Source organism: Ursus americanus, chromosome 11 (assembly GCF_024610735.1).
Source record: "Ursus americanus isolate L20-20 chromosome 11, mUrsAme1.1.p, whole genome shotgun sequence".
In the NCBI taxonomy this organism is placed as follows: Eukaryota; Metazoa; Chordata; class Mammalia; order Carnivora; family Ursidae; genus Ursus; species Ursus americanus.
Window position 1 is genome coordinate 67,562,516 of NC_142137.1, and position 12,977 is coordinate 67,575,492.

Below are 12,977 nucleotides of genomic sequence, written 5' to 3' on the forward strand. Positions count from 1 at the left end.
TCTCATCTACTGGGGGACCAGATGCTTGCTGGAGCTCCAGGAGCCTGTTCACCATATGCCAAAGATGGGCCTGTTCATTGGCTCCCTCAACCCCCCCCCCCCCACCACCAAAGAGGGGAAGCAGGGCTCCATCATGGGATGATGTGGAAGAACTCGGGACTCTTCTGTGCTAACTCCTAAGTCTCTTGCAAACCCCACCTAGGTCTTGTTAGGGCAGCTGATATGAAGATCAGGTTTTCTGTATCCAATTCTGCTAATTTCTCACTACCTATAAACCTCCATCTCAACATCTGGATATAAAACCTGCCTTGCCTTCTTCCTCTTTAGGTTGTTTCAAAGCTGTACAAGAAAGCCCCACATATATAAGCAATCTAGTCCTGCACTCCATCCACTGAACTGTAGCCTTAGCCTAGGTCCTAACCAGTTTGAAATGATTTCCTGTCTGCTTGACTCCCCTCCCCATCCCAGTCAAACCCTTGCTGATTTCCATGGCCACAGCACAGACGCCTCTTCTCCCTCCACTATGATGTGGCCAGCCCCCTTCATGAAGCAGATCACAGACTCTGGAAACACGCCATGGACATAAGCCAGGGCTCTGACTCACTCAGTGAAAAGCGTGTCCGTGGGTGCCCCAATCTGCCAAATATCTCTGTGGCATCTTCCATCTCATTCCAGAATGACTGTCTGCAGCGTGTTTCAAAAGCCTTACTTCTATTCCTACGGCTTCCTCGAAACGGCAGAACTGAATTAACCTGCTTTCCTTCAGTCTATTCTAAAGTCTATTCTAAAAATCAATGCTTAAGTCTGCAAAAACACACCTCACCATTCCCTCCAATGTCCTTAGCTTACCCTAAAGCTGATATACATCATGGAAGCAGAATATGCATAGACAAACATAGTGAGCGGATGGCCACCCGCAAAGCAAGAAGAGAGGCCTCAGAAGAAACCAAACTAGCCAACACCTTGATCTCGGGTGATCAGCCACCAGAATTGTGAGAAAATAAATTTCTGTTTAAAAAAAAAAAAAAAAAGAATACAAACAGGTGTGGGGTCTATTCCTTTAGCTCTGTATCAGCGGTGTTTTAAATGACAGTTTTGGAAAGGAAAATGCAGGGACAGGTCTACTCAGCTCAATCTCAAGTGACAGCTGGTACATATGCTTTGATGATGGGAACAATGGGCACACTGAGTCACGACCTTCTCACCATCTCAGGAACTATGGTAGCAGAAAGGCACTGCTCAGGCCCTCCATCAGATCCCTGGACTAGAATCTAGGCGCAGATAAAGCAAGAGCATTGGGGTGGAGTTGGGCCAGTTACTGCATAAGAGACTGAAGTAACTCATGGGGTCGGGAGAAGGATTCAGATTAATTCACCTCTAAAGTCTCTTTCAACTCATTCCATTTAAGGACCATATTTAGCCACTGCTAGTTTGGCCTATGAACAACCTTCCCAGACCTAGAAGGCCATCAGGTAAGCAACAGAGAAAAGGACAGACTCTAAAGACATTAAGAAGAAAATATGCCCAGCCTGGTTGGGGTGTGGGGAAGGAGCCCCAGAAAGCACCCAGGGCATCCACTGAGAACTGGCCTGACCACCCACACACAGGAAGGTGGGATACTCTGTGTCACGTGCTACCTTGGAAGGACATGGAAGGATCGAAAAACAGATCTTCAAAAAGACAAGTATAAGTAGGGTTGGACACTGTGAAGCCAACCCCTGCCCTGGCCCTAACAAGCTATAGAACCTTGGGCAATTCTCTTCTCTCTCTGGGCCTTGATGTCCTCACTTATGACATACAGACTTAGCCGTTTCCAGGTCTGCTCTAGCCTTAACGTTCTCAGATTATGTGGTATTTTTCATGGTAAGTAGACCAAACTGTAAAGAAATTAAAACATGAACTGTCAGAGAGCTTCGTGATCCAGGTCTTATGGCTGAAGATGGAGTTCAGGATCTTTCTGTCTCCCACTACTTCCCTTTCCAGTAGCTGACCGGTGGTGGAATCTTACTACCTGTCTTGGGAGGTTGGCAGAGATTTAGGCAGGAAACATGACTTGGGAAGATAGAGGTCAAAGTGGGATGTAGCCTTGCTTTTGTTTAGCACACGGATAAGGGGGCTTGACTTTCTGGGGTGGGGAATAGTAACAGGCGCTTGAATAGGATCGTTGATGGGACTAATGAGCTTTGGAATAATTTAGATACAGAGCTTATCAAAACTTGGCATGTTTATGTGGTTACTACTTTTTAAATAAACTACATCTACTGATTGAGTTCAGGGTCCATTTTTTGTACACCTATTAATCCACAGCTCCATGCTACTGGTAAGCAGATAATCTAATATTAGAAAAATACCTGGCTTAAAACAATCCGAACACCAAACCAGATATATTATTTAGCATTTAGGAACATGTAGAGTTCTGTCAACATGGCACCCTGGATCAAGAAGTGGAGACAATCCTGTGCAGCATGCAGCTCTGTGCCTAGCACACAAGTATGCAGTTAAAAATGTCTGTAGAACTGAACCACCGAGTGGAGAATCTGAAGGACAGGGCAGGCCTCTCCCACTCTCTCCACTCCCTCCCCTCTTCCCCAGGACCCCAAGGAAACAGACAAGGATCTTCTAAGAGATAGCGGTCTATCTTGCAGAAGTACTTCTGAGGGCCTCTTCACAGTTTCTGAGAAGCAAACACGTGGACAGAGGAAGGCAGACGGAGGCAAGGGCAGCTATATGGCTGCGACATCAAAACTATAAACCAACCTAACCTCTCTGCTCTAAAAATTGCTTGAGGAAAGCCCAGCACTCATTTATAGGCAAGAACTCTGGGGTGACCGAGGGGCTCCTACTCATCCCTGTTCTAACCACTGACCCACGTGGCACTCAGCTGGCTCCATTTAACTTACTTCCGGATCATCTTTCAGGAGAAACCTTTAGATTTTTGCCCCAAGTCCAGCCTCACCCAGAGCAGTAAATGCCTTTACCCATACTGGGTAAGGCAGAGTCAGGGATGACCTCATCACGGCAGCACAGGGAGAGCTGAGAAGGTGTCCCCGCCTACTGCAGAAGGCCTGGAGTGCACACAGCAGCACCAGTGCTGGCTCCTGGGGCTACTGCACAGAGCTGACCCAGCACTTGGGTGGATTAACCTACTGGGCGCTCACTTTGGGGGATAAGAAGGAGGTATCATCAAGCATGGGAGGGAATCATTGATACCTTTTAAATTTGCTGGAATTCTACCTCCCACGTTTCCCAGTCAGCACCCACCCCCATTTCCGGGTTTGATGCTAGGGTACAGAACATCACCTCTCCTATCAGCAGGGCCTCTCAGGGAGTCAGGCTATAGCTCAAGGGACTTGTAAACTCATGTCTGCTCCTGTTGCCTTCTTGGATCCTTGGCCCCAGAGCAGAATTTATTCAGCTCAGAGAAGCAGATCTTGTTCTAAAACTTGGAACTGTTCCATGGAAAAGTTATCACAGCTTTCCTGGTGCCTCACGATTATCAAAACTCTGCATTCACGTTCAGGTCTCAGGAAGATATACTCAAGAATGTAGATGTGCTGTTGCCCAGCTCGTGGAACGGCATCTGCTGACACCTGAGGGAGTTCACAGATCCTGCAGTTGGGCATGGAACTTATGGCCTGCTCAGTTCCAGCCGGGCCCTCAGGCAGTGTCTGACCCTGACCTGCCAACCAGATGGCAGGAGATGGCTGGGGTGACCATGAAGACCCCTGTGGGTGAGGGGATGGGAGCCAGAGCTTTTAGATGGGTCACTGTGCTAAGACTTCAGAGCATTTCCTAAATTTCCTCTCACAGGGCTGTGAACACTCTACTTCTGTAGAGTGTTTACAACAGTGTGAACCCCCTGGAAGGAGGGGAAAATGTCCTCCTCTACAAAGAGAAGTTAAGCAGCAAACCAATACACTCAGCAAGATTATTCAGATTTGCAAGGACATTTTTCCTAAATGGGAACTCTCTCCTAAGCTCAGAGACCAACCTGATCAAAAAGCTGTTTTCCTGTTGTATTTGGCTGGATGGCGAACTCCAGCTCCGCATCCATGGTGGTAACTCGGACATTGATCTAAAAAACAGAACAAAATGAATTATACTTAACTTAGTGTTCCTTTCTCGCAATAATCTGAGCCTTCTGCAAAAATGCAAACCTACTTAGCAACACGCAAGAGTCAATTCCTCACTGACATCCATTCTCATGCTGTCACAAATCACACATGCACACGGTCACGCACTGAAGCCAACAGTAGATAGCTGGTGAGTCTCAGCACTGCACACAGTTTGGACTCAAAGGCATGGCCTCTTTGCTTTAATAAAGCACATTCACACTTGAGTCTAGGCTGTTTTTCTACAAAACTACTTTGATAACCATTAACATATTTTTCCATGCTCGTATTAACCCTCATGACAGCCAAGGAAGCATCAGTGACTGGGGTGGTGAGCCTCCTCAAAAATTCCGACCAAGGCAGTAAGTGAAGGGAGGAGAGAAGGTGCAACATACCAGTGTATTTAGAAACACTGGAAACTAAACAGTGGAAAGAAATGGTCAGATGACTAAAAACCCATCAAAGAGAATATCCTGCAGTAATCTAAAATGCCGATTATGAAGATGGTAGAAACATGGAAAATTGCTTCAGGAATGAAAGACGTGACAAGCAAAATGGTACACACCCCCTCACAGGAAACCTGTAAGAGCCTCTAGGCAGAGGACGGAAGTAAAATGGGAGGAGGGACCTATCATGGGATGGTCAGGTCACAAGGAACTGAAGTGGGGTGAGAAGGGGCCTTAAAAAAAGTCTCTAATTCCCATTGAGTTTGTTTAAAAAATTCACTTCAAGGTAGTTTTCAAATTTATCACTTAAGACTCAAATTTACTAGCATATGAAAAACAGACACATCTACTTTGTATCACTGTCCCGAAGGAAAACACCATAGCCACTAAGATTAAGAAATGTTCGCTTTTCACCATTTTTCAAGTGAAATATGTAAGTAGTTGGATAGACATATACCCTAAATTCTTCCTGCCTCGAATGTAAATATCACAAGGACACAGTAACAGGACTAAGACTTAGCTGACAGAGGTCCAAACCTCCAGCCAGTGCAAGACACACATTCAGCGCCCACACTAGTTCTCACTCTAGGAACAGAACACGCCTTCATGGATTGTTTCTTCTAACCCTCAAGACTGACAACTAAGAGATACTTTGACACAAATCTATCTTTTAAAGGTTCTCTGGCTGACAGTAAAAAGAAATGAGGTATAATTTTCCAGGATTTCAAGAAAGTCTCTCCTCCAATTTCAAGTTTACAAAGATGAAGCATATTTTAAATTCTTCAATTGTATTAAAATATAAAAACCTAAGTTTCTTCCTTTTCCTGCCAGCAAGAATTTATTTTTTAAAAAATCACAAAGTGGCTGTTATGAAGCATAAAAGATAAACAGCTTTCTCAATTATGGTTCCAAATGCACAATATTAGAGATGAAAAAGCAGCTCCAAAGTAAAATATTCCAGGAGACAAATGCAGCTCCAATTATATACTCATAAGCCCCCAACGACACATCACATCCAAAACTAAGGTGGAGGGGGGGTGTCAACAATTACAGGGCCTTAGATATGCTTTGCTGATTAACTGATTGCAAACTGATTAACAGGAATATAGAAAAAACTATTCTAAGGTTTGAATCAGGTTCACATTTGACTCAAAGTGGACACAACTCTTTGAAAAGGCAAATAAGAGGATGGATGTAGCACGCCAGTAGTCCGTAGAAAGTAAACTTCTTAAAAATTAAATGGAGAAGGTCTGCCTAACCTCTATGAACTACACCTGCCACCACAAAGACCTAATCTGCCATCCACTGCTCCTACATGGCCATTCTGCCCAGTTTTAGTTGGTCTGATCTTTCCAGAGAATTCTTTCTGTGAGCCCCAACACCCACAGGCTATCATGAAGCCTGGTATATAACCTCAAACAAAGATGGCAAGCCTGATGATCAGGTTAAGTTTTTCTGGCATTGCAATAACAAACAAAACTGGGACAAAGAATAGGAAATAAGTTTTTCTCCGTTGTCTGATCCCTTGGCCCTGTCAAAAGGAGTAATTCCCAGATCTGATTTGGGGACACATCAGAATTTTTCTTATTTTCAAAAATGCCCCTAAAATCAAAAGTTGATTTTTATCAATATATGTGTATATTCACATACAGTGTGCGCTCTACAACCCTGAGCTAAGAGGCTGAGATGAGAGAACTCATGAACCTCGACAACACGTGGGAGAATGGTACACTGGCGGCCCGCGGCTGAGCTGCTGGGCATCACGGGCGTGCACGCTCCTGGACTAGTCACTACCCTCACTAGTGTTTCTCACCAGGGGCACGACTGGCACTCTGGGCGCAGGCATTCCTTCTGCAAACTATCTCAAATGCACCCCTGACGCCACCTACTAAACACAGGTGTCCTCAGTCGCCAGGGGAATCTAAAAGTGCCCCCCCCCACCATTTCCACATGCTCTGTGAGGAGAAGGGAGGTTGCCACCCAGACTAAGGACCAAAGCAGGGCACTTCCTTCATCAGAAACAGGTTAAAGAGTTCCAGGTTTATAAAGCCTGTGAAGATTATTTTCAATGTTATAGATCTTTAATAATGAAATACAGCATAAACTTGTATCAAAGTTTAAAATTACGCATTTAGTCAGATGACAGGACCATTTATATACATATTTTGGTCCACTTATCCAGGGGCTTTAAAAGAAATCAGATTTTAGCAATTAAGAATCAGAAATTCAGCAATCAGAAAAAATCAGAATTTAGCAATATCTAAATCCCAACTCTCCTTTCTTGAGAGTGAGAGAGAGAGAGAGAGAGAGCGCGCACACTCCTGTGAGCTAATAGGGTGGGGAGGGGCAGAAAGAGAGGGAAAGGGAAGATCTTAAGCAGGCTCCTCCCCCAAAGCAGAGACCTGAGCCAAAATCAAGAGTCCGACACTGTAACCAACTAAGCCGCTCAGGCACCCACAACTCTCTTTTTATCTTTATCTTGAGTTTCCATGGTAAGCAATTGTTTTTAGAACCTTGATGGAAGCCGATGCTCGTATCTGCAATGATGCCACAGAAATAAAGGGGGCCTGTATGGTCCTGCACGATAAATGTGAGGATGGTCCCACCAAAAAAACAGAGGTCAACAGGCTTAAAACATATCCAAACCCCCCCCCCCAAAACACACACCCAAACCATGTGCAAAGGCTGGGAGAAAGAATGCGTGTTTTGCAATTTTTATTGTGTTGGTAATTACCCCCCATCATACTTCTTATCAAAGGCAACATTTGCTGAAGGCAACAAAATCCCACAGTGGTATGTGGTACAGGTGTGTGAACAAGCAGTTAGTCATGAAAACCGAACCCCAAAAGGCAGTGTTTCTCTTGGGCCTGAGAAAATACTGAAAACCTTTTAAACATTCTTCTTTGTTTGGGGATGATGGTGGTGATTAAAGTTTAGTTTTGCGCATGTACCCCCCCAACACACCATGCGGCTGAGAGTGTAGATGGTAGTTTAATTCAGGTCTCCTCCACATGCTACCCCCACTGAAGCTAAGGGACAAAGCCATACTGAAAGCTCTAAAGTGTTAAACATAGAAGGAACCAGACTTAATTGTACCCCACCATGTGTAATGGGAATTCATAAGTAAGTTAGATAATGGAGTTAACAACAGGATTTTAAACTCCACAGATTAAAAATAATGAGGTCTTCCTCCTGCTAGATACTATGTCAGAATTTTAGAACAAGAGGACTTGCCTTAGACCCAAGTCAAAACACGTTAAATGAAGATGCCTGAACCCATGCAGGGAAAGGTTTGAGTATAATGCCTATTTTCCACACTGGCCATATTTAGCAGAGAAATCTTTCTTCTTTCTGCCTCACGAGCCCAGCTTAGTAGGGAGTTGTGTTTCATTTCAGTAAGACAGGAGAGGCTTCGACTGCTAACGTATCAGTATATGCTGCTAGTCTGTATCTGAGAGAAATGTTTTAAAAACAAAAATCGGAATGAACTGAAGTTTTATTTCTAAACCAAGAACAAAACTGGCCAGTAAAAATTCCTAAATCTAAGCAAAATGCCTGCACGCTTTTGGTTCTTGACCACGACTACTGTTCCCCAGGTATGTGCACTGCACCTCTAGAAAATGCACAGGTTATTTGATACGGGAATTTAACACAGAAACCTATTTTTGCCTTAGTTAATGAAGTTAATGAAAACCTAATTGTAATGTTGTCTCTGTCTTCCCTCTGCTTAATCATCTACTCTTTAAAAAATTCTCTTTGCTGTTCTTACAGGTTAGCTCAGCTCAAGACTGTGACACAACAAGCCAATGAACCATAATAGCTTCATTTCACTGTTCCCTGCCCGACCCAGTTAGTGGGCACCTGGCATGCCTTTGGGGCTCACTCACTCTACAAGGACCAATCAACTACCTACTGGGTGCCCCGGGCATGGGGGGGGGGGCTGCAACAAAGGGAGTCAGACCACCCCTGACCTTCAGTCACTTATAAGAGAGCAAATAGAGATGGGCCTCGAATAGCTCCCATTCACCACAGCGGTTTCCAAATGGGCCCAACTATCAGAATCCCCAGAGCAGCCTTTCAAACAAACACCCAAGTTTCTGGGCCTTAGTCCAAGAATCTATATATTTTTGAAGCCACGCAAGTAAGGACCAGCTGAATTCAGGGATCACTGAAACAAAGGCAAGAGAATGCAGCCAGGGTCCTGAGTTTGAGAGCTGATGCTGTAGCCTGAAGACTTCCTCCCACCGGGCATCGCCCCCCTTAACTGCAAGCCAAGGGTTTGGACTATAAGTTCTGAGGTCCTTCTGCCTCTGAAATGCTAGGTCTAGAGTCCAACAGCACAAGGGGAGGTGTGGGGGTGCAATGAAAGCTGGAGGCGTGAGAATAGGCGGGTTGACGACTCCTTCTTAGGGGAAGGTGTGGATGGACTGCAAAGATTCATGAGCAAAACAGCTAACTGTGATACTATTAAAAGCTGGCCAGGAGATCGTTTTCATGGGGAAAAGAAAAGCTCACACCTGTTTTCACATGTCCAGGAGGGAAAATGCAACTCTCTGGCTGGACACTGTAGTACAGGTTTTATTGCTCCAATGCAACTGACATCTCTTTTTCCAGTAAGAGAATGTAAAGGTGTTAAACCACAATCTGTTTTTTAATTAAACTCGGTAACGATTTACACTTTTAAAAGAAAAATAAATCCATTGTCCCCTTTGCTTACACCCCCAAAAAACTGAGCAATCATGGGCACAGGACTGACAGCAGGTAGGCGGCCAGGACCTGCCTCCCTAGGCATCCCAGCCAATCCCTGACCAGTGGTCCGCACCTTGAAAGCCACTTCCCCTCATTCGTAGAACGAAGTGCTGTAACTGGAAACATTTTATCTGTAAGGGATCTCCAAACTGTAACATTCTAGGACTTAAAAATTATCTGAGTGGCTTCTGACACCATCCAAGTCAGTGGCTGTGCAGTTCTCTCGAACATCCTCTGAACTTCCCAGGGAGAGGGACAAAGAGGTGATACAAAGGGGGTTATTTTGAGGTCACATAAGTTAAGGTTGGTTCTGTTTCCTTTTTCTTTAACAGAAAGACTTCTGAGTGTTTTTGCTGTGTTAATGTCTTTGTCACGAAATCCCAGGATGCTGTCCTAGTCAGGATTCCCCGGGACCATTCTACCCACAGAAGTTTCTTCCACAGAATATCCCAAAGGACCAGTAGGGAAAACGTATTTCAGCATCTTCCCAGTTTAATTTGATCAAAATAGTATCTAAAATGCCTTCTAAGAGTCAGAGATGTGAAAAAGAGATGACAATGAAATACTGTGTTTTACTTCTAACCCATGTGTGACTGCTGAGTTCTGGGCATCCAATTACCTCCCAATTCTTTCCCTTGTTTTAGTAAATAAATCTCGTCATGCAATTTTTCCTTTGGGAAGTGCCCGTTTCCTTCTGAGATACTTAAAAAAAAAAAAAAAACTTGGTTTAAGATTACCTCTCTAATCACACTTTTTACAGAATTAACTCATACTGTACTAAAGACCAAAACAAGAAGGAAACATTCAAAAGACCAATTCCTCCGCAAACTTTACAGGCAAGCAAGCGGGTATGTCTCCACAGACAAGGCAATCAGATCTCATTTTTGTAGCCAGAATACTGCAGGGGGAAAGAAAGTTTACAGTGATTTTCCTACGTACTTAAGAAGCAGGAAAACCATTTAAAAATAGGGAAATACAAATGATTGCATTTGAATGTTTGAATTTCAAGCAGTGGATTCAGTGCTAACAGATTAGTCCCAATACTATCACACCTACATTTACTCAAAAATTAGTCTGAGTAGAACTATCCATAGAACTATCCAAGCACCACCAAGATTACACTGAGAGCTTGACCTTTCATAATCACTTAAAAATGTCAACGCTGTTTTCCAACATTCCAGTCCTCTTCCAAAGGTGCCACTTCAGCAACTTCCAACAGCTTTCAAATATTTGGATAAGACATTTCAAATACTTAGAAATGCTCTGATAGGAAGTAGATGGAGTAAACGATCTCCCACAAATGGGGGAAGCAGGGGAGTGGGACAAGGAAAAATTCTCACAACAGATAATAAATGAGTTGTAACAGTTTTCTGAGATGCTATTTTGGTTTACGTAACTGAATAATTATAGACTGTTGTATTTTGATTTTCATGTTGAGTCATTATGTGCTCTTTTTTAATAACAGCTTTGTTGAAATATAACTTACACACAATTCACCCATCTAAAACGTGCAATTCAGTGGTTTTCAGCAGAGTTATGCAACCAGCACCACTATCTAATTTTAGAACATTTCATTCCCCTAAAAGAAACCTGGTGCTCATTAGCAGTCACTCCTCCCAATACTCCTCCTCCCCAGCCCTGAGAACCACCAATCTACTTTTTGTCTCCACAGACTTCCATTCTCAACACTTCTTATAAACATGTGGCCTTTGTGACTTAGCATGTTTGTGAGATTCATCCACGTTATAGCCTAGTGCTTTGTTCCTTTTTTATTGCCAAACAATATTCCACTGTATGGATACATGGCTTCTGTCTACCCGTTCGTCAGCTAATGGACATTTGGGTTGAATATTTTAGTAACTAGGTCCATGTTGCTTTAGTGATTGTAAAAATATGAAACAGCTGGAAAACAATGTCATTGAACTAGACTAGTCAATTTGGTATTCAAATTGATAAGAATAAAAATTCTTTAGGAGGAAACAAAGAAGAAAATGATTTATTTAAAAGATTTTAAGTAATCTCTATACCCAATGTGAGGCCCAAACCCACAACCAAGATCAACAGTCACATGCTCCACTGACTAAGCAAGCCAGACAACTCAAAAAATTCTTAAAAACTAAAATTCAATTTAAGTTTACTGGTTTTTTTGTTTTGTTTTATTTTGACAGAGAGAGACAGCCAGCAAGACAGAGAACACAAGCACGGGGAGTAGGAGAGGAAGCAGTCTCCCAGCCGAGCAGGGAGCCCGATGCGGGGCTTGATCCCAGGACCCCGGGATCACTCCCTGAGCCTAAGGCAGACACTTAACGACTGAGCCACCCAGGCGTCCCTAAGTTTACTGTTTTTAGTTGTAAATGAAAATATTCTGTTTTCAGGAAGAAGGTCCCAGTTGCCAAACAAACTGACGTGAACACAGTAGAAAACACTGACTCCTACCCTCTCCCACACTTACTCTCCCGAAGCCAGCAGTACTCCAGCCACCATGAATTCTAGCTGACTCCCTCACAAATGAGGGAAGAGCACTGACAGCTGTCCCACCAAGGAGCAGCGGTGAGAACTCAGGCTCTTGTTCAGGGTTCTCTCAAGTAAATCATGATCTTTCCCTAATTTTTAAGTAGGGGCTGAGTCTTCCATTCCACATTTAATTTCAACGGTGCCGAGCACGTTATAGCCAGTCAGCACTCAATTTAAGTACATACACATACACACACACACACACACACACATTTAATGAATACTACCTTTATATTTTAGACTTTCCTGGATTAACATAAATGCCCCCAGAGCCCTGTCCATTGCTGCACAAAGAAACGTGGCAATATCAGACATGTTTTATGAAGTCTGGTGTCACTTAGGAATGGTTTAGGAAATCCAGCCAGCCGCACCTTGTAACTATTCCCGGGGCCCTCAGTGCTCCTCCGAGGCAGTGGTTCCCAAACCTGAACATGCAGAAGAATCACCTAAAGAGCTTGTTGACACAGTGGAGCCCAGAAAAGCTGACTCAGTAGTTGGGATGGAGCCCATAAGTCTACAGCTCTCCCAAGCTCACAGGTGAGGCCACCCCGGGATAGCCACTGTGCTCATCAGGGAAAGAGATTACTATCCTGAACACACAAAAAGCCTCACGGACTTTTGGCAAAATTAATGCATTTATTGTCACTATAATCCATTATGTGAAAACACCTTTACTAAATTTTCATTTACTAGAACTAGAGTACAGTTACAGACTTATGCTTGCATATCCCAAATACTCCATATCCCAACAGACGGACCCCCTATCTGGTAGTCTCTCTGGATCCTGATCTTATCTTTAAGATAAAAATCAAGTTATTATAAACAAGACTCCAACTTGATAAATCATAACATCAGCTATGACATGCAGTGATCATTTTTCACAATGGCTGGCTAACAAGTAACTAACTTCTATAAAACATTACCATTAACTTAGCAAACCTTAATCAGCTTAGCACAGAAATGCAGACACATGAATTCAGCCAAGGAAGGCAAAGTTGGAAAGCCACAAAGGCAAGTGGATTTTATTTTTTAGCTCTTCTTCCATATCACCAGCCCTTTTTAGGGGGTCAAAGTGAAGGCTACTATTTAAAAGAAACTTTGTTTCTACCTATGATGTAACTAACATGTTTGTCTTAGTTAAATGGGCACTGCTGCT

The 12,977-nt window shown here is 43.5% G+C and overlaps 1 protein-coding gene across 1 annotated transcript in view; it reads right to left on the bottom strand.

The window, feature by feature from the left end:
• Nucleotides 1-12,977, bottom strand: part of EZR (ezrin) — a 48,397-nt gene that overhangs the window by 20,443 nt on the left and 14,977 nt on the right. The window contains 1 exon segment of the mRNA XM_045805432.2: nucleotides 3,992-4,075. Coding sequence (XP_045661388.2) covers nucleotides 3,992-4,075 — 84 coding nt within the window.